General features: G+C 46.6%; 4 protein-coding genes across 7 annotated transcripts; 2 read left to right on the top strand and 2 right to left on the bottom strand.

The window, feature by feature from the left end:
- On the top strand, positions 1–6,523 carry BTBD18 (BTB domain containing 18). The gene is made up of 2 exons (XM_035012902.1): positions 1–124; positions 4,464–6,523. Exons 1-2 carry the CDS (start codon positions 1–3, stop codon positions 6,521–6,523), a joined length of 2,184 nt encoding a protein of 727 aa, XP_034868793.1.
- A 720-nt stretch (positions 6,524–7,243) lies between these two features.
- On the bottom strand, positions 7,244–9,010 carry SELENOH (selenoprotein H). The gene is made up of 4 exons (XM_035012901.1): positions 8,729–9,010; positions 8,497–8,642; positions 8,249–8,379; positions 7,244–7,462 (listed from the first exon to the last, which is right to left on the bottom strand). Exons 1-3 carry the CDS (start codon positions 8,848–8,850, stop codon positions 8,279–8,281), a joined length of 369 nt encoding a protein of 122 aa, XP_034868792.1. The 5' UTR covers positions 8,851–9,010; the 3' UTR covers positions 7,244–7,462; positions 8,249–8,278.
- A 431-nt stretch (positions 9,011–9,441) lies between these two features.
- On the bottom strand, positions 9,442–18,889 carry TMX2 (thioredoxin related transmembrane protein 2). Of its 4 annotated transcripts, none has more exons than XM_035012895.1 (8): positions 18,620–18,884; positions 12,362–12,422; positions 12,004–12,117; positions 11,658–11,734; positions 11,314–11,420; positions 11,062–11,127; positions 10,840–10,969; positions 9,442–10,296 (listed from the first exon to the last, which is right to left on the bottom strand). In XM_035012895.1, exons 1-8 carry the CDS (start codon positions 18,806–18,808, stop codon positions 10,150–10,152), a joined length of 891 nt encoding a protein of 296 aa, XP_034868786.1. In that variant the 5' UTR covers positions 18,809–18,884; the 3' UTR covers positions 9,442–10,149. The 4 variants fall into 4 exon arrangements, with proteins under 4 accessions (XP_034868786.1, XP_034868787.1, XP_034868789.1 ...); XM_035012896.1 differs by lacking the exon at positions 18,620–18,884 and adding an exon at positions 18,276–18,606; XM_035012898.1 differs by lacking the exon at positions 18,620–18,884 and having other exon boundaries at positions 12,004–12,192.
- A 299-nt stretch (positions 18,890–19,188) lies between these two features.
- MED19 (mediator complex subunit 19) lies at positions 19,189–26,864 on the top strand. The gene is made up of 5 exons (XM_035012900.1): positions 19,189–19,457; positions 24,230–24,486; positions 24,652–24,748; positions 25,050–25,144; positions 25,351–26,864. The coding sequence occupies exons 1-5, from the start codon at positions 19,190–19,192 to the stop codon at positions 25,417–25,419; spliced, it is 786 nt and encodes a 261-aa protein (XP_034868791.1). The 5' UTR covers position 19,189; the 3' UTR covers positions 25,420–26,864.
- Positions 26,865–26,961: the final 97 nt, after the last annotated feature.

Raw genomic sequence — 26,961 nt, 5'->3', positions numbered from 1 at the left:
ATGTGCTCTCCCGCCAGTTCCAAAATCCTATACAGGAATCCCCGGTTTCTCCGGTTAGCTTTTCTGCAGCTTCATCACCAGCAACAGACTGGTGTGTTCTGTGATGTCCTTCTGCAGGCAGAAGGTAAGACACTAGTGCGGACTCAATTGAAAAGTCACTATAGAATACTCACTGTAGAATAAGATAAAATGAGTTCAGGGCCGGGGAGTAGAGCATAAAACCAAGAAAATGTATTATTGCCCTTGAGCACTATAAGTTATTTGGTAAAGAGCTGTTTGTTTCTAGGACAGTTATTGTTTCCAAGAGTGAAAATGAGACTGCTTTTTCTCTTAAAAAATGTAAGTGGGGGGGCACCTGGGTGGCTCAGTCATTAAGTTTCTGCCTTCAGCTCAGGTCATGATCTCAGGGTCCTAGGATCGAGCCTCACATCTGGCTCCCTGCTCCACAGGCAGCCTGCTTCTCCCTCACCCACTCCCCCTGCTTGTGTTCCCTCTCTTGCTGTGTCTCTGTCAAATAAATAAATAAAATCTTTAAAAAAATATATAAGTAGGGGGGGTGCCTGGGTGGCTCAGTTGGCTAGGCATCTGCCTTCGGCTCAGGTCATGATCTCAGAGTCCTGAGTCTGGCTCCCTCCTCAGTGGGGAGTCTGCTTCTCCCTTTCCCTCTGCCCCTCCCCCTGTTCCTACTCTCAAATAAGTAATTTTTTTTTTTTTTAAGATTTTATTTATTTATTTGACAGAGAGAGGCACAGTGAGAGAGGGAACACAAGCGGGGGAGTGAGAGAGGGAGAAGCAGGCTTCCCGCCGAGCAGGGAGCCCGATGCGGGGCTCGATCCCAGAACCCTGGGATCATGACCTGAGCCGAAGGCAGACGCTTAATGACTGAGCCACCCAGGCACCCCAAATAAATTTTTTTTAATTTAAGATTTTATCTATTTATTTGACAGAGAGATAGCAAGAGCAGGAACACAAGCAGTGGGGAGTGGGAGAAGGAGAAGCAGGCTTCCTGCTGAGCAGGGAGCCCGATGCGGGGATTGATCCCAGGACGCTGGGATCATGACCTGAGTTGAAGGCAGACTCTTAACGACTGAGCCACCCAGGCGCCCCTCAAATAAATAAAATCTTTAAAAAAAAAAAAATGAAAGTAGGGGCACCTTGGTAGTTCATATCGTTAAGCATCTGCCTTTGGCTCAGGTCATGATCTCGGGTCCTGGGAAGGATCCCTGTGTCTGGCTCCCTGCTTAGTGGGGAGTCTGTTTCTCACTCTATCCCCCCACACACACTCCCCCCCCCCCCCGCTGGTTGGTTCTTTCTCTCAAGTGAATAAATAAAATCTTTTTAAAAAATGAAAGTAATGTAAAGTTTAGTAAGCATAGAAATTCTGTAAAAGGTGGATAATAATGTAATGAGATGATTGTGAAGATGGAGTTAACATACACATAGCACTTAGAACAACACTTTTAATATACTAAGCACAATATAAGTGTTAGACAATACTATTACATATTTTCCCATTTTCTTGACAAGCTTCTGATTAATTTTTCTCATCTTCAAATTGATGGTTTTTGTTGTTTGTTGTTAGACCTAAAAATATAGTTTATTTCCACCCCTTTTCTTTACACTTGAAATGTTCAGTCGGTATGAAGTAGAGCCTGGTATCATGTATTTCTGTTGGTTTTTTTAAGTAGGCTCCATGCCCAGCGTGGAGCCCAGTGAAGGACTTGAACTCATGACCCTGAGATCAAGACCTGAGCTGAGATCAAGAGTCGAACCCCTAACCACCTGAGTCTGGTATTCTAAAAAAAGCCCAAAACTAGGAGTCAGAGTCTTAGCTTTGTTACTTAGAAGCTGAGTGACAAATGGGCAAGTCCCACTTCATCTCTCTGGAGCTCAGTTTCTTCATTTATAAAAAAGGATTATGACAGCCATCACCGTGTAGTACTCTATACTTTGAAGAGTCCATACAGTATCATCTAGTGTCTCATTTAATTCTTACAACAGCCTTGTGAGGTAATGTTACATGATTCCAGTTCTATAGATGAGTTAATTGAGGCTTTGGGAGTTAAGTGACTTGCCTGTTGGTGCTCTTAGTAAGTAGAGTTGGGATTCATTCCTTAATTCAAAATAAAAAAAAATCAATTGCCTGTTGTTTGTTAGAACAGTGTACTAGCATGGGCATACAGTATATATGAAGATAAAATCCCTCCTTGTACAGAAATCATGAAAAGGGGAGAGAAACCCTGAAATAACCAGTGGATCCAAGTAACTGTGCAATATAACAACATTGGAGTAAGTAAAGGCTGATACAGGAGCACAAGAGAGGGGCACCTTCCCAGACCTGAGGAGGTTGGGGGACAGGGGTTAGGGTGATTTTCTTGGAGAAAATAACCTCTTAGTGGAGATCTGGAGGACAAACAGGAGTAGGAGGAAGTGGGAAAAGATTTTCCCAGGCAGAGAGAACAGCATGTACAGAGATTTAGATACGGCCAAGGATTTGTGAGTGGTTCACTATGGCTAGAGGGCAGACTCCAAGAAGTGTATTGATGAGAGATACGGCTAGAGAAATTAGCGGCAATGTGTAAGTTCTGAAGTGTTATGGAAAGGAAGTAGGTCTTATCCTCAGAACATTGGGAAATTTTTTTTTTTAAGATTTATTTATTTATTTTAGAGAGTGTGCATGCAAGCAGGGAGGGGCTGAGGGAGAGGGAGAGAAAGAATCTCAAGCAGACTCCCTGCTGAGTGTGGAGCCTGATGCAGGGCTCAATCCCATTACCCTGAGATCATGACCCAAAATGAAACCAGGAGTCAGACACTCAACTGACTGAGCCACCCAGGCACCCTGGGAAATGTATTTAAAGGTATTAAGAAGAAGGTCATGATCAGATGTCTACTTGGGCTGCATGAGAAGAATTATTGGATTGTTGTTGAGTCCAGATAGGAGGCCATTTTGGAATCCAGAGTGGGAATGGTGGCCTAAAACTAAGGCATTGAGAATAGAGAAAAATGTATGCTTTATAAACAAAAAGCATTTACAAAACTTGGGGCAGTTAAGGGCATAGGCTCTGTAACCAAACTCCCTGGGTTCACATCCCCTCCGTGTGACTTGCTAACTGTGTAACTGTGATGGGTATGTTACTTAGCTATGCCACGGTTTACTCATCTGTAATAACAGCTACTTCACAGAATTGCAGTGAAGAGTAAATGAATGAATACTGGTAAAACCCTTACTTAGTACATTACATGGCATGCAATAAGGACTCAAGAAATAGTTTGTTGTTGTTGTTTTTAAAGATTAATGTTTGAGGGGCGCCTGACTGGCTCATTCAGTGGAGCTTGTGACTGTTGATCTCGGGGTTTTGAGTTCGATCCCTATGTTGGGTGTAGAGATTAAAGTAAGAATCTTTAAAAATAAATAAAAATGTTTGATTAGACACAGTAGGTAAAGGAGAACAATCAAAGATGACTTGTTTCCAGGCTTGGGCAGCTGGATAAAGTGGATACTTATTTTGAAGTAAGAAATGAGAGGTTTTGGGGTTAGGGAATGGAGTTCACTTTCTAGAAAGGTTGATGCAGGCTATGGCATGTTTAGCGTCTCAGGAAAAAGGTATCTGGGCAGAAGTAGGACCTGGGAGTCAGCAGCAAGCCTTTGGAAATGGAAGCCAGACTGAGATTGCCAAGGAAGTGCTCATAAAGAAGGTGGCTGAGGACAGACGACTGCTGGTAGGCAGTGCCTAAGAGGGTCAGGAGAGAATTGAATCCTGATTGTCTATATCCAAAGCTCACATTCTATTACAGCTTCTATAAAATTTTTTAAACTCTCATGTGAGTCTAAAAAAAATTTGATCCCCTCCTTTGTGTCAAGCAGTGGGTTTACCTCAGAGAGCAAGACAGGTATAGTCTCTGTCCTCATAGAGCTTCACTTCAGTGAAGGAGGTGACACTTACAATATGGATAGCTATAAGTGCTCTGATAGCTAGAGTACCTCTCTGTGCCCAGGAGCACCTAACCTAGACTTGAGGTGGGATGGGGATAAGCTTTCTGAAAGAAGTAACGTCCAAACTAGATTTTCAGGGTTTGTTTTTCAGATTTTATTTATTTATTTGAGAGAGAGAAAGAGCAGGAGCGGTGGGGGAGGGGGGGGCAAACAGAGAGGAAGCAGACTCCCCTCTGAGTAGGGAACCTGACGCGTTTCTTGATCCCAGAACTCTGAGATCATGACCTGAGCCGAAGGCAGACAGTCAACCAACTGAGCCATCCAGGGCCCCTAAACTGGATTTTGAAGGATAAAATGGAGTTAGCTGGGTAATGACAGAAGGTTCCAGGCAGACAGAAGGAACAAATTTCTATTTGAACTCCCATGGAGGAAAACTGAGAGAAAGGGCAGCACACTTGGGTAGTAAAGACTCTGCTTAGCCCATGAACATGCCAGTTTGCATGAGATAACAAAGTGGATTTCCTTCCAGGTGAGGCAGTCCCAGCTCATTGCTGCATCCTGTCAGCCTGCAGCCCCTTCTTCACAGAGCGCCTGGAACGGGAGAGGCCAGCTCAGGGTCGGAAGGTGGTGCTGGAGTTGGGGGGCTTGAAGATCAGGACACTCAGGAAGCTGGTGGACTTCTTGTATACCTCAGAGATGGAAGTATCTCGAGAAGAAGCCCAGGATGTGCTTTCTGCTGCCCGTCAGCTCCGTGTATCTGAGCTAGAATCCCTTCAGCTAGAGGGTGGGAAGTTGGTGAAGGCCCCCCAGGGCCGAAGACTGAACCGGGAGTGCTTACAGCCTCCAAGTGCAGCACCAATCTCTGCCAGGGTGGTGGCATCCAGCCGCCGCCCTCGGACTCCACTGCCTACAACCCAGACTCCTTGTCCTCTTGGGCCAGTGAGATTGAAGTCCTCCGGGAAGGAGGAGGGGCCCCTGGAGAAAAGCAACCGACAGAATGCAGAGAATTTGTCTGGCAATCTGCTCAAGAAGAAGGCCAGAGCTTGCCCAACTCCACAAGAAAAAAGCTCTTCACCATCAAGCCACAGTCAGGGACCAAGAGAGAACAAGAGTGACCCTGCCCTTGCTCCTACAGCACTTTCCCCACCCAGTATGTATCCCTCTGTGGATGAGCGGCTATTGCCCAGAAAGATCAGACTGAGTCGCTCAAAGCCGTCTCCTGATATCTGTACATCCAAGCCTTCCAGCATGGTAAGCGGACCTAGCTCAGTACCCACAGCCCCTGGCCGGCGCCTTTGGCGGCAGAAGAGTATAAATAAAGTACCAGAGGACAAGGAGAAACCAGGGGCAGCTAGTCCTCTACAGAGCATCCCAAGCCCATCTGGCCTTGGAAAGACAGGTGGGATCAAGAAGCGGAGCCCTGAAGTCAGGGCACCGAACTCTGACTCCGCAGAAGAGGGGCAGGTTGGAAGAGTGAAACTTCGGAAGATTGTCAATGGGACATGCTGGGAGGTGGTACAAGAGCCTCCCCTCAGAAACTCTCAAGATAGCCCTCAGATCCCAGAACCTCAATACTCAGAAGCGCCTGCGAGTACTCAGCCATCCTCACTTAATGAGCAGGAACAGTCATCTTTTCGGGTAGACCTGTGTCAGGACTCCCCAGTATGCTCTAGGCTCCAAGACATTCTGCTCTCTGCTAGCCACTCCCCAGACCACCCAGCGGTGAAGTCCGAGTTCGGGTCCAGTCCAGAACTGGTAGGGAAGGAACCCGGGTTGGATATTGACTGCAGAGAGCCCTATGCTTTTGACACAGACCTGCTGGGGCAGCCCTGCGAAGCTGAGGAGTACCGCATCACAAGTGCTGCTGCCACCAGTGAGCTGGAGGAGATCCTGGACTTCATGCTGTGTGGCTCAGACATTGAGCCCCCCATAGGGTCTCTGGGAAGTCCTGGGGCCGAGGGCTGCAGGACCCCTAGCTATCACCTGACAGAAACAGGAAAGAACTGGATCGAAGGGGAGGAATGGTGTTTGCCCGACATGGAACTCTGGCCCAGGGAGCTCACGGGACTGGAAAAGGAACCTGTTGGTGAGAACAATGAGCCAATTGAGCCCTTTAGCCCCCTTGTTATGTCCTCTGAGAACAAAGAGCCAATTGAGTCCCTTAGCCCCCTTGTCATACCCTCTGAGGTGAGTGAAGGGGAGGTACTTTCAGTAGGAGGCTCTTGGACTCCAGATCTAGAAATTACCAGTTCCCAACCACTGGATGGTCAGAGAGATAAGCTTCAGATTGACTCTCTTGACCTTCCCCAAAGGTCCTATGAGGACCTCTCACCTCCCTGTTCAAACTGGATGGATACTAGGCCAGAAGTGTCCCTAAGTATGGATGAGGTATTGTATCCTGCTCCAGAGGTAGGCAAGGAGGTACTTGGCAACTCTGAGTTGTTGGACCCACTTCCTGCCAGCTCCGAAGAGGAAGAGATTGATGTGGTGGACTGGACATCAGAGGGGAGGCTGGTGCCCACTGGTATTCCCTCTGTGTGGCCCGACCCTTCCTCAGAGTCAGATACAGAGGTGGACATACTCACGTAGAACAGGAAGTGCAGGTTAGGGGCAGTGGGAGGGTGGGAAATGTTGGCTAGCAAAAGGTTTATTGGCAGAGGCTAGCACGTGCCCTGTCCTCTTAGCACAAGAGGCAGGTGTACTCCTAGTTCTCTTTAGGTCCCTTCCTCTCCTCCCCAGGCTTTGGGAGCCAGGCAAAAGTGTACCGTGGGTACGAAATTATGAACTTGAACCATCTTATTTCTTTGTAGTCTATTTTCCAGTTAGTGATAAACAAGTGAAACTACAAACTGTGTGGTCCCCAACTCTACTGGGTCATAAATAACAATCAACACCAGGTCTCCTAAGTTATGAGGCATCTAGTCACTGCTAATTCAGTAATAAATAAGAATACCCTCTGTGAAACAGAAAATGTTCCAGAAGGTGTGAAACAGTGCTGGGGTGGAACAAGTGGGTACGAGTAACAGGACATTTTCCCAAACCTAATGTATGTGGCTTATTCAATCCAGTATGGGAGGTCTAGCCAAACCTCTGCAGAGGCCAAAAAGACATAACTTCCATCATCACTTCCAAGAAGTGAGTTGAAAAAGATAGATGCTTTTTTAAAAAAAATAATTTACTTTTTTTCCCCCCACAGTTTTTGCAAGTATTTCACATGATCTACCAGAGAACCTAGGAGCTCCAGGTTAATTTGTGACCTCAGAATATGAAAAATACAAGGGGAGCCAATCCCACAAAAGGCTGGTTTTGTCCATTTCTTACCATAAGATTAAGTTTTACTTTATTATTCAGATACTTTATTTCAACTTTTATTAAACCAAATCCAAGAACTTTTCAATGCCTTACTAGAGGGTTGCCTCACAACTGAACCATCCTTTCTGGAGGGGAAGAAACCATGGCTTCAGGTACATGACTGAAGTTTTGGCCATGTTCCATCATAAATGCTCCAACACCACCAGGGACAGGAGGCTGTAAACATGACAGGCGAAAAAAAGGTTAGAGCAGGGGTCCAGGCAATCCTAAAGCCTGAGGAAGCTGTGCCCCCCACCCTAGAACCCACAAACCCAGGGGGAGTTCAAGGATTGCATCCTCCCCCACATTTTACTCAGCATATCAAGTGCCTGACGACAATGTCCCAGTACTAGGGATAAAGACCAGTCAAATCCTTGGGGCCACGAGTGACACTACTGTAGTTTTCACACGGGATTAACAGAAAACATACTAGGAACAAAAAACACAAAAAGGTAGGGTAGGGGTAAGCACACGTGAGGTTACACAAAAATTGTGCCAGTAATGGGGGGGGGGGGGAATAACATAAAAACAAGTGTCAACGACCTTTACTCACAAAAGAGGAAACCGGTGGGGTTTACACCACCAACTTTATGAAACGAATGCCATCAGGTGTGCAAAATAAGCTTCTAACAAATACAAAACGGTCCGTACCCACCCCCCACCCCCACCCCCCGCCAGGGCAATAACCGCCATCTTCAAAGGGCACAACTTGCATTTCTATGAAGAGCCATTCACATTACCATCAGCAGCCTACAACTTAGCTCAAAGACAGTGAAACACGCAGTTAGCAAAGGGCACACTAAGAGAAAACAATTTTACTGCCGATTTCTACTTTTCCTACCAGCAGAAAGGGGAAATCCTGAGCAAGAAAAGAGTTACAAGTTGTAGATCATGTGTGAAATGAGAGGACTGTGAGGGCTGCTTCGCAAATACCCCAAATCCACCCCTACCCCCCCTTCATACCTCAGCGCGAGGACTTCTGCCCAACACAGCCTACGAAAGGTGCTTCTTCAGCTCCTTCACCACCTCTTGAGGCTCAGGGAACTTGAGTTTGCGTGGGGGCCCCTTCTTAATCCCAGTCCAGAGCTCCACACCTGGGAAAAGACCGAGGAGGCGAAGTCACTTTGGAACGCACCAGCATGTCCCCCAAATGCCGAGGTGCCCGCGGGCGGAGCCCAGCGCCTCCCGCCTGCTCCCGCGCCGCCACTCACTGGGGCCGTCTGGGCGCAGCAGCGTCACCTCGAAGCTGCCCCTCCGGGGCTTGGCAGGATTCACCTCCACCGGAAGCTCCGGGGTCTCCAGGCGCAGCGCCTGGCTCAGGGCCGCGGCGTTGCGCCCGTAGACGCGTCAGCTCGTGCTAGAGAGAGGGGGGGAAGGTCAGAGGCTGGGGCCCTGGCCTGCGGCGCCCTGGCCCGCCTCCCCGGGTTTCTGCAGCCCCCTCACCAATGCTCGATCACGACGGTCGCGGCCTCCACTGCCTTCCGGCCGCCCGCCGGCTTCTCCTGTTTCGCCGCCGCCGCCACCACCGCCCCCTCGGCCTTCCGCTTTCTGCCCCGAGAAGCCATGGGCCTGGAGCCCGGCAGGGAGCCGAGCCGAGCCGGGCGCGAAGAGGGGTCCGGCCAGCGCCGCTCCGAGCTCCGAACCGCAGGCCAGCAAGCCCGCCGCCGGGACAAAGCGTCTCCCTGGCCGCGCGAAGCGCTGCCGAGAGCCCACGTGGTCTGGAGGCGGGCTCCCTGGGCACAACCATTCTGCCCGCGGCGGGGGCCGCTAGAGAGCCCCGGCCGAACCACCCGCGCTTGCGGAGGGGCGCGGACTAGGCAGCTCCGAAACAACCCTGGCTTCACACCGGCGTTTCCATAAGCCTCCGTCGGGCTGAATCGCGTGGGCCACAGCACACAGACCCCACCCCCGCCCACACACCTGCTCCCTGGAAACCGCGGGCCAATCCCAAAGCAGACCCACAACCTAACTCGGCGAGGTCAGTACTCCGGGATTCCTGTAACTAGCATTCCCTGACTCGCCCTCATCCTGGGGACCAGTGCCGGGCAGTTGGAGAAACTCATCAGGATGGCCTCTGAAGTTGAGTTGGAGCTATGCACTTCCTCTGCAATGGCCAGGCTTTTCTAATGGGCGAGGAACACACAGAGGCGCAAACAAAAGGAAATCCCAGTTTCTTTATTATGGAAAACCATCAACTGGGTGTTGGGAGTAGGTAGGAGAGTAAGTGAAACCCCATTCCTGCCCCAGGGCTTTCTCCGGGAGGCCCCACCACACAAAGGAATGTCTCAAACCTATTCCCCTTCCTCCCAAACTCCAAAAAATAGGGGGATTATTCAATATTATCTTCAGTGGTTAAAGGTGTCTCCTTGGGACCAGTGGCAAAATTAGCCTTATACTTTTTAAAGAAGGCCACAGGCCAAGCCAGAAGTGCCTAAATAAGCAAGGGTCCTTGAGGGAAAAATCCTAGCGCAGACTCCATACACAGGCATCTTCTGTTAGGTTGAATATAATCTAAGCAGACTGTGGAGGTCCACTAAGAGGAGGGATGAAAACACAGCATGGTGGAGACAGGTGAGTGGTGGACAGTAACTGATAACTGACCCAAGCTTGGAGGGAAAGCATTTCCTCATCCATGGTGGACTTCTCCTTTCTTCCAGTGAAAGTTGGCCACAGCAGTGGAGGCCGTCCTGGAGGATGCCTGTCAATTCCCTGGAAGCCTCTTTAAAATCCGAAGCAGCCCCCTGCCCCGCTCAGGGGTAGCCAAAGGAGAAAACATAAATAAAAGGCGCAGGCCTCACGCAAGGCTTGTGGTTACAGGAGGGGCAGCGCCTCAAAGGTGAGGAAGTACTGACAAGGCAGGGATTCTATTTGTCCTTCTTGCTTTCCCCATCTGGCACTTCTGTGGGGGTTGAGGCCGCGGGCTGCTCCTCAGGGCTATTATCTCCAGCCTTTGATAGCTTCTTGGCCCGTTGATACAGTTCATTCAAATTGAATTCTCGGATCACATTCTCCTGCACAGAAGAGGTACATACGCACATCAGGGTTCTGGTTGGAGAGTCCTTACTGGGAAGTAAGAAGTATTTAGACACAGTCTAGGAAAGAAGGAAGGAGAGGACAGAAATCTACTCTAAACTAACTCTCCTTTTTTGGGTACCTGGAAGTGTCAACCCTGTACAGTTAAGTACCCGCTAGTGACAACCACTGTGCCAGGAATTACAGCTACATATTTAATGTCCTCTACAAAACAACCCTGCGATCCAAGTGTTACTCTCTTCAATTTACTGCTAAGGAACCTCAGGCCTACAGACTATACTGACAGGGCCTTTGAGACTGAATCTTAATTAATAACTGCTCCCCTGTACTAGGAGTTCTGGCACACGGTAGAAGCACAACAAATTCGCTAAGTGAATTCGTGAATGAAATCTGGTAACTAGTCCACACTCTCAAAACTAGTGGGCCAAGTGGCAGAGCCAGGAATCAAACCCAGGCTGGGCTCCAAAGCCCATTACTGTTCCACACCCTTCTCCAAACCACTCGCTCACTCTCTCAGATACCTCAGAGAAGGTCCAAGAGACAGCTCGTCCTTTCTTGTCAATCTGTGGCCGCCGCATGACCTCCTTGCCACCTTGGAATAGGATCAGGGTAGGGAGCTGCTTGGTGAGGGGCGACGTGCTCACTTTGTACCTACAGGGCCCAGAAAGTACTCTATAAATGCATCTGTCTACATCACTCCAAGTGGTTTACTGCTCAGACCCTCTGTCCAGGCCCTTACATACCGTGTACTAACATCAGTGTAGCGTCCAACATCCACCTTCCCAAAATTTAGCCCTGTACAGTTGTACCTAAGAAAAATATATTATTTAACATAATGAAAGAAGAAAATGGGTCAAGGGAAGTGGAAATACAGATATTTGCGGAGGGGGGGGAGAAACGCCTTTGGTTACAATGTGCAGAAATCAAAGCCAAAAACACTGAGAGGGAAAGTACAGCACCTCTGCACCCATCATCCCTCCCTATACAGTACTCACTTGAGGGAGAGGTCAGCATAGATAGGAGCAAACGACTGGCAGTCATTAGACCAATTGGCAAAGAACTCCACAATCCAAGTGACCCTCTTGTCCCGCTCTAGCTCTTCCTGCCACACACAGGGAAGAAACAGTGAGCTGGATCACACAGGCTCCCAGAAAGGTTCAGACTTGAGCATCTAATTCCTCACCCTGGCTTTCCCTCCCCCGTCTCCCTAGCTCCAGTAAGGATCCACAGTGCTCTTGACTTCCATTCTGAAGCAGTTACTCCTCCTAGTGAGTAAAAAGCACAACTACAAAATCACCCACAAGGGACCCAAGAAACAGGAGAGAGGAAGAGAACTCACATCAATGGTTTTATCATTGAAGTACTTAATGTACTCAGGGCCCATATACAGGGGAGGTTTGCACGTCATCAGGAACACTAAACACGGAAAAAAGAGGTCAGAGGAAACATATAAGGCCTGCAGCAGGGGATTTACTTTCAAACTGAGTCAAAGATTTTAGGCACCAAAGAATACACTTTGTGGACGGACATATGCAGACCACTGACACATTCTCTTCTTCTTAAAGTTTCTGTAGATTCTTATCACCTGAGCCACATACATAATTAATGAACTACAAGATATGGAAGAAGGGTATGGAGAGACTTGTCTAGGGTTGGAATTTGGTTCCCACAACCAGTCTCCTTACCTATGCAGAGTGTGATGTAAAGCAGGCCCATGCGAATATCCAGACGGAAGAAAAGAATTGCATTGGCCACTTTACTAAACATGAAGATGTTGCCTATATGTTGCTCCACAGTGACTGAAACACAAAGATGTCACAGGTCAGGCTGGGCAGCATACTCCTATATCCTGTTTTGTCACTCTTCCTGTGGTACTTTGAAATGGGAGAGGGGGAAGAGGATAAAAGTCCAAGATCAAATTCAGCCCTGGCATGGAATAAGGGACTCATTCACCAAATAATGCCCCTCTCATAACAAGAATGAAAGCAGCTCTGGAGGGCATGTGGCCTAAGCTCAAGAAACTGAGGAGCAGGCTAAACTTACTGGATCTGCGGTTCTTCATCATCACAATGGCACTGAGGAACATCAGGATCTCCACTTCTCTCTGGAACAGAATCAAAGTGACAGGAATGCCATAAACACCGATGCTTTGGGTGGGTGAGGGAGCCCAATATGGAATAAAAACCAACAGAGATCCAAATTGGGAATGGTACCAGTAAAGAAATAACTGGAGTTGGCGAAGATGTGGTGGGAAAAATACCAGTCAGGTTCTACCCTGCTACAAACCGGCTGGTGCCCTTTGGCAGATCACTTCACCTCTGGGCTTTGCTTTCCTCAGTGGAACAGTATCTGTCTCAAAATGTTACTGTGAGGAGTAAATGAGATAATGGGTATGAAAGAACTGCATAAAGCCTAGTACCGTTATAATACTGTAAGACAATATTACCAACTCAAAATAAAACAAAATAAATAAAAGTTTTCCAGGGAAACTTCTGTAATATTCCATTAATACAATATCTGGCTATTCCATTTTTTGGGCTTTGTTTACATTAACTCATTCCTCGCCATCCAATATTCATAGTGATAATCCATGCACTTTTAATAGGATTTGAGAGCTGAAGGGGGCCTCTCAGAGCTTTAGAAGGCCGTTTTCAGTACCTTGGGCTTCCAGTTCTTTCTCACTTTCTAGGCTCTAAGGTCTGTGAGACAAACAATAATCATGAAAAAGAAACAAACAAGGTAATTTCATTGAAGAGTAAAGACTGTAATGCATAACAAGGACCCTGTGAAAGAAAGCATGGTAAGGGGGAGCAACTAGAGTCTAGATGGTCTGAGGCCTTCCAGACCTTTTTGTTTACAATATAGGAACCCAAATCACTATTTCACACAGAACCAATCAACTACAATTTACAACTAGAAGTCAGGGACCTTAGGTCCTGGGTTTTTAGCATCAGTCTCTAACAAAAAGTAACCGACTGGCTTTAGCAATAGACACATAAAGTGGGGGTTAGGGAATATGAAAGACCTTACTAAATATACCCGAGCAGAAAGCAGCACATTTTCACAAATGAAATTGGGTTACAATTGGCATATAACAAACGTGGAAAGATGAACTTAAAAGGAAAAAAAAAAAAAAAAAAGGACCTGTGGTCAAGCAGGAGACCAAATGTAGGAATGAAAGGAAGAGTGTCTAAAGACAGTGGGTCAATGGCAGAGACTGGCTACGTATGCTCCAAACCCAGTTTCTGTTTCCTCCTGCACGTACTGCAGCTGGACTCTCAGTCTACTCGCATCCAAGTAGCACTGTGTGGCTAGCATTCCTGCATGGAATGTGAGTGGAAGCGATGTGCCACGTCTGTGCGGGGCAGGAAGCAAGTGCGTGTCCTCATGTTCCAGCTTCCTGTGCTCATCTGCGGGCTGGCTGATGACCCTAATGCCACAGGGGGAGGCAGAATGAGCCTGGGTTCCAGACAAATGGCATGAAGCAGAGCCCCTTTGGTTGTTCTGTTTGTTCCTTGTTTTTAAACTGTTTATTATGGAAAATTTCAAACATACATAAAAATAGGATACTAAAAGGTAGCAGAATGTGCCCCCCAAAATATGCTACTTTGGATTATTCTGCATTATAATTTTGAGCCTAAAAGCAATGAAGAAGTAGATACAAGAAAAGTTCCTTGCTCTCCCTCTATTTGTCTAAAAGCAAGACATACTTTATTTTTAGATTTTATTTATTTATTAGAGAGAGAGAGAGAGCATGCGCACAAGTGTGGGGAGGGGCAGATGGGGAGGGAGGGGAAGAGAATCTCAAGCAGACTGTGCACTGGGCTCGAAGCCCCACACCCGGCTCAATCTCACAACCCTGAGATCACAACCTGAGCCAAAACCAAGAGTCACAAGATTAACTCACTGAGCTACCCAGTTGCCCCAAAGCAGGACATAAATGTTTTGAAAGTATTCCTCCAGCCCTCTCTACCAGGACAAAAGTTAATCAAGGGAGACGATTTTAGACCCTATCAGCCTGGAAACAGCACCAGAGGAAACTAACAAAACAAACAAGAGCCTTTATCTACCATTAGTTTACCTTCCCACAGTTTGCTGTCCTTGGAAGCCTTTGTTCAGTCATTTCTCCAAAAATGTATTGCTTTTTGTTGAGGATGTGATATAAGCCAGAGTTCTAATCCACCTCTGAGTTAATTCATTTTCCCTGGATATCTCCCATATATACATGAGGTATACATGTTAATAAACTTGTTTATCTTTTGTTTTTAATCTTTTACTACAGAGGTCTCAGCCAAGACCTCAGAAAGGTAGAGGAAAGGGGGCGCCTGGGTGGCTCAGTCGTTAAGTGTCTGCCTTCGGCTCAGGTCATGATCCCAGAGTCCTCAGATCGAGCCCCGCATAGGGCTCCCTGCTCTGCAGGAAGCCTGCTTCTCCCTCTCCCACATCTCCCGCTTGTGTTCCTTCTCTCACTGTGTCTCTCTCTGTCAAATAAATAAATAAAATCTTTAAAAAAATTTTTTTTTAAAAAGGTAGAGGAAAATTTTCCTCCCCTACAATACTTTAATCCCTACTACTCAGATTTAACAGTAACATTTTGCCAAAACAGTTCCATTTCATCTATGCTACCCACTTTTTTTGGAAAAATTTAAAGCAAATTCTAACTATATCATTTCACCTGCAAATACTTCAGTGTGTCTCTCTTACAGATAAGGACTTTCTTTTTAAGGGGGGGGAGGGGCAGAGGGAGAGAGAGAATCTTTTTTTTTTTTAAGATTTTATTTATTTATTTGAGAGAGAGAGAATGAGAGAGAGCACATGAGAGGGGGGAGGGTCAGAGGGAGAAGCAGACTCCCTGCCGAGCAGGGAGCCCGATGCGGGACTCGATCCAGGGAGTCCAGGATCATGACCTGAGCCGAAGGTAGTCGCTAAACCAACTGAGCCACCCAGGTGCCCCAGGAGAGAGAGAATCTTTTTTTTTTTTTTTAAAGATTTTATTTATTTGACAGAGAGAGACACAGCGAGAGAGGGGAACACAAGCAGGGGGAGTGGGAGAGGGAGAAGCAGGCTCCCGGCCGAGCAGGGAGCCCGATGCAGGGCTCGATCCCAGGACCCTGGAATCATGACCTGAGCCGAAGGCAGACGCTTAACGACTGAGCCACCCAGGCGCCCAGGAGAGAGAGAATCTTAAGCAAGCTCCACACCCAGGCTGACCCGAGCAAAATCAAGAGTTGGATGCTTAACCAACTAAGCCACCCAGGCACCCCAAGGACTTTTTTTTTTTAAGGAAGCCCCCCCTTTTTAAAGTTTATTTATTTGTTTTAGTAATCTCTACTTCCAATGAGGGGCTCAAACAACCCCAAGATAAAGAACTACATGCTCTTCCAACTGAGCCAGCCAGGCACCCTGGGACCTTTTTTTTTTTTTTTAAACAAACCAAAATACCATTATCACACTTAACACAATTAATAATTCCTTACTGTCATTTAATATTTGGTCCTTCTTCAAATGATCCCAATAATTTCAAATTGTCTTTGTGCAGTTGTTTGTTCAAATCAGGAACAAGCAAGCCAGATCCACACAATGCATTTGGCTTATGCGTTTCTTTGGGTTTTCTTTTATCTCTAAAGAATATCTATTCTTCCTTTTTACCCCAGGCTACTCATCTTTTAAAGACATTGAGTCATCTGTACTCTCAACTTTCCCACTTTCTGGATTTGGCTGCTTGCGAACTTACGGTATGTGTTCTTCTGATGATGATTTTCTATCTCCCATATTTCTTGTAAAGTGGCAATGAAATCTAGAGGCTTGAATACAATGAAATCCAAATCTTTTGCCAGAAATACATCATAGGGGCGCCTGGGTGGCTCAGTCGTTAAGCGTCTGCCTTCGGCTCAGGTCATGATCCCAGGGTCCTGGGATCGAGCCCCACATCGGGCTCCCTGCTCGGCGGGAAGCCTGCTTCTCCCTCTCCCACTCCCCTTGCTTGTGTTCCCTCTCTCGCTGTGTCTCTCTCTGTCAAATAAATAAAATATATATTAAAAAAAAAAAAAAGAAATACATCATAGGTGGTGCTAGAGATTCCCTATTGCATCCCTTCAGAGGATACATCAACCTTTCATCTGATGGATTTAGCATCCACAGATGATCATTGCCTAGGTTTATTATTTCATTAGGGGTTGATAAATGCTTTTGTTGTTGTTTGGTTGGTTGGATTTTTCGTTTTTTTGTTTTGTTTTTTTAGTAAGCTCTATGCCCAACGTGGGGCTTGAACACATGACCCTTGGGTTGTATGCTCCACTGACTGAGCTAGCCAGGTACCGCTCTTAAATTATTTTTAAATTTTATCAATCCTTGGGACGCCTGGGTAGTTCGGTCAGTTAAGTGTCTGCCTTCGGCTCAGGTCATGATCCCACCCAGGGTCCTGGGATGGAGCCCCACATCGGGCTCCCTGCTCAGCAGGGAGCCTGCTTCTCCCTCTGCCTGCCGCTCCCCCTGCTTGTGCTCTCTGTCTCTGACAAATAAATAAAATCTTTAAAAATAAGTAAATAAATAAACTTGTGTCACATCCCTGAAAAGTTGAGGCTTGTTATTTTATTTTTATTTATTTACCTGTTATTGCTAATATTATTTACCTTAATATCCTAACTTTCCAGTCATCTAGGTAAATCAGTAAAACATGGATTTTCCAGGAAAACAAACACTGGTTATGAACTCTATGTAATTAATTTAAAAAAATTCCATCAGAGAAATAGTAAAATACAAAAAATTCCAGTATTTTGCATATTATTAAATGAGAGTATTCAGAGAAATTAGTTATATAAAACGTCCCTATACTTATTAAAATCTTTACTACTACCCACTTACATCTTTGAGTCCCATTTTGGTTAAATCAGTATGGAATCCAGTAGTCCTCCCTTATCTGTGGTTTTAGTTACCTTCAGTCAACCACAGTCTGGACACAGATCATCCTCCTCCTGACTTACCAACAGAAGGTCAACAGTAGCCTAATGCTATGTTACAATGCCTATGCCATTCACCTCACTTCATGTCACCTCACTTTATCATCTGATATCATCATCATCAGAAGGATGAGTACAGTGCGATAGGATATTTTAAGGGAGGGAGACAAAGAGATCACATTGACATAATTTTCATTACATTACTTTGTTATAATCGTTCTATTTTATTATTAGTTATTGTTGTTAATCTCTTACTGTACCTAAATTGCAAATTAATTTATCACAGGTATGTATGTATAAGACAAAATATCATATATATAAGGTTTGGTACTATCCAGGGTTTCAGGCAACCACAGGGGGTCTTGCAATGAATATCCACCGCCCCCCCGCCCCAGCTGCCCCACATAAGGAGGGACCACTATAAAAATAGGATCATCTGAAGTAGCATGGGTACACTACACTTGAGCTTATCAGTAATACTGTCTGGGAAAGGACAGAGGAAGTATGAAAGCGTTAGCAAGGGACGGAGAATAAAAATAAGGGAGTGGGTGCTGGTAAAGGTCAAGACTCACTTTGGGGACTGGGAAAAAAGACAAAACCTCAGGCTGACCCTCCTCCCTCAGAACACTGCTGCAGCTGTACAGCTGAGAGCACCGAGCTTCAACTCCTTTTTCTCCGCTCTCACTCAAGTACAGCAAGACTCTCGAGAGAGATTTCTTTACAGTTTTTTTTTACAATTTCTTTTCAACGGGTCTAACACTTGTGTTCACTTCTGCATCCTCAGGATGCGGCAGAGTGCCTAGCAGATAGTGCATGCCCTGGAAGTGTTAACTGAATTAAGAGACGGCTGATGGAGCGTGCAGGTAGTATGGCCAAAAGAGTGGTTTCAGGTCGCACTCACTAGTTGACTCACTAGTGACTAGTTTGGCAACTCGCCTAACCACGCCGATCAATTTCTCCATGAATAAAACGGGAGTACGACTACCCTCCTTGTTTACCTCACTGGCTCCTCAAGAGGCTTTCTATAATGGGTAGCCTTGTAAAATACTGAACATGTGTAGAGTTTGGGTCCAACTGTTGACCAGCATGAATGGTGAGATGGAAAGAACCCTGGACTCAAGGATCCGAAGAGCCAGGCTGCTAAGCAAGTTCACCGGCTGTTTTCCCATCTTAATTAAGCATGAAGAGGTTTAGGCTCGATGATAGTCCAGGCCCTACATTCTAACAGTCTGTAAGTCCGCTACAGGCTCGGAACCTCAGGTATCGTCAAAAAGGGGAACCGCGGGGCTCCCGCATGCAACCTCGGGGAGCAGGGACAGTGAAGGTCGCGGGGTCCGCTCACCCAGTCAAAGTCACACGGGTTGCCGTCTTCGCGTTGCGTGGGGAGACTGTTGCAGAGAGGGGGTAGCTTCCTCACGAGTAGGAATGCAACAGAAAGCAGGGCTGACAAAAGATAGTAAGGTCGGGCCAGCCATCGTGAAAGCCGTGGCACCGAATACACCAGAGCAATTAAAGGTGCCAGGACCGCCATCTTTCCGGCCTTTGCGGCGCCCGCCCAGCTTCGGCGTCTGTAGGTCTGGTCCCGCCTCTCCCACCATTGAGACTTCCTTTGGGTCGTCTCGGATGCACCGCCTCTGCGCCCGGAAGTATATCTCTGATTGGACGCTGCGGCAGGTAGGGATTTGACATTTTATTGGTCAATCTAGCTGTCGCTTTCTCTAGTTAAGTCATTTTATTGGATATGCAACCGTGGCGATGGGAGACTACAGAAAAGAATTTAATAAATTTAGATAGCACTTCCTGAACGTTCTCCTAAAGCGACGGAAGTAGTTACCCGAAAAAGGTAGGCGGGGCACCCAATGATAAGCGGCTCCTAGAGGAAGAGGGCGGGACATCGTGAAGGGATTGTCCAATGAAAACGACCGACGCCAGACACCGGGACCGCGCCGGGGCGGAGAAGACGATGGAGAATTTCTCGGCACTGTTCGGAGCTCAGGCTGACCCACCACCACCTCCAACCGCACTCGGCTTCGGACCAGGAAAGCCTCCACCTCCGCCTCCCCCTCCTCCGGGCGGGGGCCCCGGCACGGCCCCGCCGCCCACTGCGGCCACGGCCCCTCCCGGCGCCGACAAGTCGGCGGCTGGTTGTGGTCCCTTCTATCTTATGCGGGAACTTCCAGGTGAGTACTAGGCCTGGCCGAAGGTAGCCAATCAGATCATAGCGAGGAGATGATGGGCGTGGCTCTCAGCCTGCCGGGGTAGGTGTGAGGTAGCCTAGGCAACGCGTGTCGGGACCTTGGAGCTCAAAGTCGGAAGGGGTCTGAGGATTCACGACCAAAGGGATGACATGAATTTTTGGCCTGCACTGGGAAGGGGGAAAGCATGCATTTCCGTGACCATGTTTCACACCATATTTGGCTCTGTCCCTGATCCTGGTTTATGGTTCCCTAGAAATTATCCAGAGTTTGAGTTTGGAGCTCGAGAGGCCTGATTTAACATCCCTGCAGACCTAAGGTTTTCCAGATCTGTCACAAACATGCTGTTGGTTAGAGGCATGTTGCCCTCCTTCTAAGGGCCTCTGCGTGTCTTCAGCAGTCGGAAGGAGGGATTAGAATCGAACCAAACATTTGTTTTGTTGAGCACCTACTGTGTACCAAGCACTGTTCTAAATGCTTAAGATACAGCTGTGAGTAGGACTGACAAGATCTTTGCCTGTTTTGGAGATTACATTTCAGAAGAGGCGGCACAGAGTAGTACACTAGATAACATCAGGTAGCGGTTAGTGCTACAAGGAGAAAATGTGATAAAGAATTGAGGCAGAACTGCTTTAGCTAGAGTGATCAAAGAATCCATCTCTGAGTAGATAATATTTGAGCGTAAATGTAAAGAGCCAGTCATGTGTGAATGGGAGAGATAAGATGCAAGAAATGAGGTCAGAAGCCGTGGTGTGAGGGAAAAGCTTGGAATATCTGAGGGTCAGAAGACCAGTTGGACTCCAGTGAAGTTTCAAGGGAAAGAGTGATAGGAGATGAAGGGGGGAGGAGTAAGTAGAGGCCTTTGTAAAGTATTTAGATTTTAAGTTCAGGGGGAACCATTTTATTTATTTGTTTTTAGTAATCTCTGTACCGAAAGTGAGGCTCAAACGCACCACCCGAGATCAAGAGTCGCATTCTCTACTGACTGAGCCAGCCAGGCACCCCTCAGGGGGAGCCGTTTTAACACAGGAAAGTGACATCATCTGATTTACTTATTTGTAATTATCCAAACAGCTACATTAAGAATGGAAAGCGAGGAAATCAGTCAGAAGTTACTGCTTAGTGGTCCAGGAAAGAGATGATGGTTTGGACTAGGCAGTAGCAGTGGAGGAGAGAAGTGAACTGATGCAGGATAAACGTTAGGGATAGAGCTTATGGGAACGAAGGATTGAATCTAGAAGTAGAGAGGAACTGAAAATACTTGTAAATTCTTGGATTGAATAGTTGGGTGGATGGTAGTGCTGAGACCAAGAAGGAACAAGTTTGGGGCGCCTGGGTGGCTCAGTTGGTTAAGCGACTGCCTTCGGCTCAGGTCATGATCCTGGAGTCCTGGGATCGAGTCCCGCATCGGGCTCCCTGCTTGGCAGGGAGCCTGCTCCTCCCTCTGACCCTCCCCCCTCTCATGTGCTCTCTCTCTCTCATTCTCTCTGTCTCAAATAAATAAATAAAATCTTTAAAAAAAAAAAGTAACAAGTTTGAGGAGGTGGAAGTCAAAAGAGTCATTTTGGACATGTTAATTCTCCAGATGGCCTTTCAGTTCCTCCCAGGTCCTACTGCTACATCAGGAATTGAGGGAGATAATAATGCATATTGGTACAGTGCTTTGAAGTTCACAGTGCAGTTATATATGTAATAGAATTTGATACTGAGAATAGCCCCTTGAGGTAGGCATGTTATAGTTGAATAAAACTGAAGCATAGAAAGGTTGACTTTCCTTTGGTCAGTAAGTGGTTGATGTCTCCCAGCAGTTTCTCTAACTTTACCTATTCTGATTGTGCCTATTTTTATCAAGCAGTTGACAGATACTGAGATATGTTTTGGGCAAATGCTGGTTTATGTAGGAAGGGCAGCATGTGGTGAGAAGGGGAGAGAATATGTCTAGTCCTTGCTTTTTTTTTTTTTTTAAGATTTTATTTATTTATTTGACAGAGACACAGCGAGAGAGGGAACACAAGCAGGGGGAGTGGGAGAGGGAGAAGCAGGCTTCCCGCAGAGAGGGAGCCCGATGCGGGGCTCGATCCCAGGACCCTGGAATCATGACCTGAGCCGAAGGCAGACTCTTAACAACTGAGCCATCCAGGTGCCCCTAGTCCTTGCTTTTAAGGAGTTTATTTTACTTAGGGATATAAAGTATGTGGTTTAAGGATAGTGACTGTATTTCTTGTAAAGGCTAATCTCATTACTTCGTGGTCATGCCTCATATACAGCTATTAGGAACTACATGATGGGGGCCCCTGGCTGGCTCAGTAGGTAGAGCATGCGACTCTTGATCTTGGGGTTGTGAGTTCCAGCCCTGCACTGGGGGTAGATGTTTACTTTTAAAAAAAAAAAACAACAAAAAACTACATGCTGGTTTTCAAAATGTGTTCCTTGTTATCCAAAATGACAGAAAGGGGGCACCTGGGTGGCTCAGTCGTTAAGTGTCTGCCTTCAGCTCAGGTCATGATCCCAGGGTCCTGGGATCGAGCCCCACATCGGGCTCCCTGCTCGCCTGGAAGCCTGCTTCTCTCTCTCCCACTTACCCTGCTTGTGTTCCCTCTCTCTCTCTCTGTCAAATAAATAAATAAAATCTTAAAAAAAAAAAAAAAAATGACAGAAAGAGTTGTCACTTGAGTCAGACGTTGAAAATTTCATATTGGTGAAGAAAATTTGGAAGAATTATCTTATAATTACATCAGTTTTCCTAAAACAAACTTCCTAAAAGGAAATGAGATGAGAAGTGTGTTTCTTAGGAGATAATGGAGACTCATTTGGATGGATTAGAAACGTGGCATAGGCCAGTAGTAGTTGATCAGGCCCCAAAACTAAGTTACAGTAACATGTGTTTTACCGTGAGTGCCAAAGGAATTTGAGCTTTTTCCTGAGGATAATAGGAAACCATTGAGATTCACGGACCGAGGAGTATTGCTTCTAAAAATATCCGGAGAATATGGGTGCCATGTATTGAAATAGAGAAGCCCTGAGTGAGGTGGGGAAGATTTGGGAGTTTAAAGAAAATGAATCTTCATGGAATTGACTAAGAGGAAGTTGGAAGTGTAAGACTAGTTTTTAGGAGGGGAGTTTTTAGGAGGCTGGGGAGAGAGGTTTAGAAATCATCTTCATGGGGGGGTGCCTGGGTGGCTCAGTTGGTTAAGCGACTGCCTTCGGCTCAGGTCATGATCCCGGAGTCCTGGGATCGAGCCCCGCATCGGGCTCCCGGCTCAGCGGGGAGCCTGCTTCTCCCTCTGAACCTCTCCCCTCTCATGCTGTTTCTCTCTCTCTCTCTCTCTCTCTAATAAATAAAATCTTTAAAAAAAAAAAAAGAAAGAAATCATCTTCATGGAACTGATAGTCAAAACAGGAAGTTGGATGGACTCATAAAGTGTTTAGGAAAAGCAGGAGTGCCTTCTCACGCGGGCCTTGAGGATGAAGCCCCTGGAAGAGGAGAGCTGACAGGTGGGAAACAGCAGGATGCCAGCCTGGCCGGAGGCAGCGCCTAGTTCTGAGGAGCAATACTCTGGCGCGGAGTGTTCCGCCCTTACAGTAGACCATGTTTCTGAAACGTTTGGCACGAGAAGGGGAAACGGGAAGGATAGGGTAAGGCCTTGGGGTATGGAGGGAGAATACCTTGCTCGCTTAACTTAAAGTGACTGAGCACCGAAGGTGTGTACTGCATTTGGCACCCGTGATACATGTACGAACAAGAAAGACACTGTCTCGGCCCCCAGGGGCCTCAGATCAGAACCTGGGTTTTTCCAAGTGAATGGTTATGAACAAGCCACTTTCGTCATCATTTGCATTCTTCGTGTTCCTCGTAACTGTGGATGAAATTGTAGGCTGGCTAGCTCCACCCTTTGCCACTAGATCCGTATTAGATTACTAACAAGCTTCCATTTTTTGAAGAAAGTCAGCCATGCGATATTTATACTGATAGTGCCTTGCATCTATAGAATATACTTCTCCATGTTTTCATTTGCACCTTGAAAAAGAATTAAGTGTGCTTAAGATCGCTGTTACTCCACTGCAGAGATAAGAGGAAACTGAGGCATAGAGCATGGCTAGGATTAGACTTCTAGTTGTCCAGATGCTAAGGGAACATTTCTTTCTTTGAGGCAGAGTATTATACTTGGCATTATGAGTAATGGAGATGGTGATAACAAGTTAGTCAGCAGTAGCTAAAAAATCCTGTTTTTTATGTAAAGGTAATTAATGTTTCTTGCTAGTAAAAAAAAAAAAAAGGAAAAAAAAGTCCTTGACCAGACACTCAAGCCATTGGGTCATATTTGGCTCTTACCTTGCTGGTGGCCGAGCTCTGAGGTAATATCCTGCTGTGTCAGAGAGTGTAATTTCTCACTAGTGTATTATATGAGAAGCACTCAGAACAGTGTTTAGCACAGAGTAAACATCATGTAAGCGTGGTGAGTCCAAGTTGGGGAGAGTGTCTCTTGCTTTGGGGTAGTTTCCATCTGTGTCCTCATTGGATGTTTGTGGATTTTTCTCCTCGTTCCAACTTACCATTCTATGGTATATATTTTTAGTGTTTATTATATGTTATTTAGTTGTGCTGTTCTTACTTAAGAAAATAAATTCAAATCTTTCTAATTGTCACTTAAAAGATTCCTTATTTAGGTTAAAATACAGTCCTTCACTTTCCCTCTGGGTGACTAAAAAAAAATACTCTTGGGACTAATATTTTTTTGTTCTTCTGTGTCCTCTAGGTAGCACCGAGCTGACAGGCAGCACCAATCTGATCACACACTACAACCTAGAACATTCCTATAATAAATTCTGTGGGAAGAAGGTGAAGGAGAAGCTAAGTAACTTCCTGCCTGACCTGCCAGGGATGATTGATCTGCCTGGTTCCCATGATAACAGCAGCCTCCGCTCTCTCATTGAGAAACCCCCTATTCTTGGTGGCTCTTTTAATCCTATTACAGGGACCATGCTGGCTGGCTTCCGCCTCCACACTGGCCCGGTGAGTCCCCTCTTGGGGAGGAAGAAGGCAAACGGGGAGGCCTGAAAGGCGTGGAGGTGGTTTTTCTGTCCAAGTCTGTTCCTTCATAACTACTGAGCAGAACAGATGATGGGAGCAGGGCATTTCCTCCCTCCACTCACCTGGACCTTCCTTTGGTTCCTTCAGTTACCGGAGCAGTGTCGTCTGATGCATATTCAGCCTCCCAAGAAGAAGAATAAGCACAAGCACAAACAGAGCCGTACCCAGGATCCTGTCCCCCCAGGTAAGAAACAGTTCGGTTCAAAGCCAGAAAACCTGGATCTGGTTGGACCGTCCCCAGTTAAAAACTCAGTTAGGTTCCTTACAGAGCCCCAGATTCCCAAATTCTCTTGAAACTGGTATAAAGGTAATTAGTGTTTCCTGCAAGTAGGTCTCCTGGGCAAGGAGAAAGCTGGAATGGTGCTTTAGCAGTGCCTCCCTATCCTTTCTGGCCTTTAGAAGAGCAGCTGCCCTTGACTAGGTTTTCCTGTGGTCTTCAGACCCTAGCAGTAGGGACTTTTGGTAGCCCATACTGTTTCCTACAGAAACACCATCTGATTCTGATCACAAGAAGAAGAAAAAGAAAAAAGAGGAGGATCCTGAACGGAAAAGGAAGAAGAAAGAGAAGAAGAAAAAGAAGGTAGGGTAGGGACCTGCTGCTGCAGCCCACCAAGTCTCCCCGTCTCCCCCTGTCCTCGATGGTCCTCTGCCTCAGGTGGGACCCACGACTGAAAACCCAGGGCATGTTGCAGTTTTTTCCAGTACAGCCCGGACCAGGGCCACAGCCACGGCCGCCACGGCCACGGCCACGGCGTTCTCTTACCCCTCCTTCCTTGTCTTCCCCAGAACCGACACAGTCCAGACCACCCAGGCGTGGGCAGCTCTCAGGCCAGCAGCAGCAGCAGCCTCCGCTAGCCGGGCTCTGCCGGGATGGCTTTCCCTGCTGCACGGAGCCTGCTGACAACAGCCGCCCTCCAGCTTGGACACTGCCGCGGGAGCGTCCCCTGCAACCGGGTCAGCAGCCAGCCCGCACTGTGCTGGGCTAAGATCAGTGCATTAGAGGAGAGAAGGGCCATGCTTTGTAAGGCTCAGCCCAGTTGGCTTTCTCATGGACATCTCTTCCTCTCCCAGGAAGGTTTCTTTTCATCTCTTTTGTGCAGTTGCTCTGATTTAGGACATTGTCTGATCTGTGAGGGTTTTTCTTTAAAAAAAAAAAAAAGTTTGCATTTATCAAACTGGTTGAACTGTGGCTGCCTGTTAAAGAGGTAAGTGCCTTTCCATGTGAAAGTCAGGGTTTAAGCCAGGGCGTTCAAAGATCTGAGGGGACTTTGGGTCTTACCGTTACATTATCAGTAGGCAGGGAGACGACCAAGTGAGACGGGGAACAGGGTGCGCAAGTGAGGCAGAGCCCGCTAATACATGTTCACAGCAGACACTTAACACTCTGCCCGTCACGCTGAGAACCAAGCACCTGGATGAGGCTCCACAGGAGGAGCTGATCCAGTTAAGGCTCATCTGTCTTCTAGGTCAGTTTTGTGTTAAAACAGAACAGCCAACTGAAAAAGCACCCACAATCACCAGTGTATGTCAACAAGGTTGATTCCTGGTGAAGCCTGTGATTTTTTTTTTTTTTTTTTTAAATCTCTGGCAAAGGTAAATGCTTCTCTTGTCTTTATAGGAATCTTTGCCCTGCCTTATTCCTTAAAGACAATGAAACTATTAGGCTAATGTGAAAACATTTCTAAGCTTCTAAGATAGCCACAGAAAGGCACCCTGAACTAGCAGAATGTGAAAGAAATTCCTTCAGTCTTTATAGCAGGCCAGGTAACTGGAAATGTCCATGAGAAAACCCAAGCTATTGTAATCTGACTTTAAATAAATTTGACACAGAACAGTTAAAATCTGTTGCTATGAGCCAAGATTGTTACTAGATCAGTAGGTGGAAAACCATTCATTGAGCTACAGTTTTAATCTAGGATTTCAGAGCAAGAGTGTATACACCTAAGTCATGGACAGCGAAAATAATGGGTTCTGGCCAGTTTCCGGAGATTTAGTGTCTGAGGCGGCCTATTTAAAATTAGGGCATAGCCTTTTTGCTTTGGACAAACAGAAGAGACAACCGTGAGCGATCATACTGAAGTGCCAGCCATATCCAGGCAAACAGCCTCTAACAGGCTTTCATCCCTCAATCATCCACTGTCTCACCTCTGGCTACATCCAAAGATTTTTACTTTCCAGAGACAAAATTCTGTATTAAAGAACTGTGGCAGTTCTCTAAGCCTTAAAACAACAAGGAGCTTAGGTGGTCAGAGGGTTCCTCCTAGGAATTTTTGAATTAAATCACCAAAATAAAAACAGGACCTGTTGTTTTAAGTGGTTATTCCCACTACAGTGCTGCCTAAGGGTGGGCCAGGACCAGAGAAGCTTATGAGGTTTTCTTTGTGACTTCCCACCAGA

Source organism: Mirounga leonina, unplaced genomic scaffold (genome assembly GCF_011800145.1).
Source record: "Mirounga leonina isolate KUSES-001 unplaced genomic scaffold, KU_Mleo_1.0 Mir_166, whole genome shotgun sequence".
Lineage (NCBI taxonomy): Eukaryota > Metazoa > Chordata > Mammalia > Carnivora > Phocidae > Mirounga > Mirounga leonina.
The sequence above is the reverse complement of the archived record's forward strand: the minus strand, read 5'-3'. Positions and strand labels throughout refer to the sequence as shown.

Bases quoted from the DNA above. Each gene is read 5' to 3' on its own strand.
- BTBD18 (XM_035012902.1), top strand. From the start codon at position 1: ATGTGCTCTCCCGCCAGTTCCAAAATCCTATACAGGAATCCCCGGTTT. The intron at 125-4,463 runs GTAAGACACTAG...ATTTCCTTCCAG, and splicing joins TGTCCTTCTGCAGGCAGAAG to GTGAGGCAGTCCCAGCTCAT.
- TMX2 (XM_035012895.1), bottom strand. From the start codon at position 18,808: ATGGCGGTCCTGGCACCTTTAATTGCTCTGGTGTATTCGGTGCCACGG. The intron at 11,421-11,657 runs GTGAGTTCTCTT...TGTGTGTGGCAG, and splicing joins TCAATGATAAAACCATTGAT to GAAGAGCTAGAGCGGGACAA. The intron at 10,297-10,839 runs GTATCTGAGAGA...TCTTCTGTGCAG, and splicing joins TCTCTTGGACCTTCTCTGAG to GAGAATGTGATCCGAGAATT.
- MED19 (XM_035012900.1), top strand. From the start codon at position 19,190: ATGAAAACGACCGACGCCAGACACCGGGACCGCGCCGGGGCGGAGAAG. The intron at 19,458-24,229 runs GTGAGTACTAGG...TGTGTCCTCTAG, and splicing joins TCTTATGCGGGAACTTCCAG to GTAGCACCGAGCTGACAGGC. The intron at 25,145-25,350 runs GTAGGGTAGGGA...TGTCTTCCCCAG, and splicing joins AAGAGAAGAAGAAAAAGAAG to AACCGACACAGTCCAGACCA.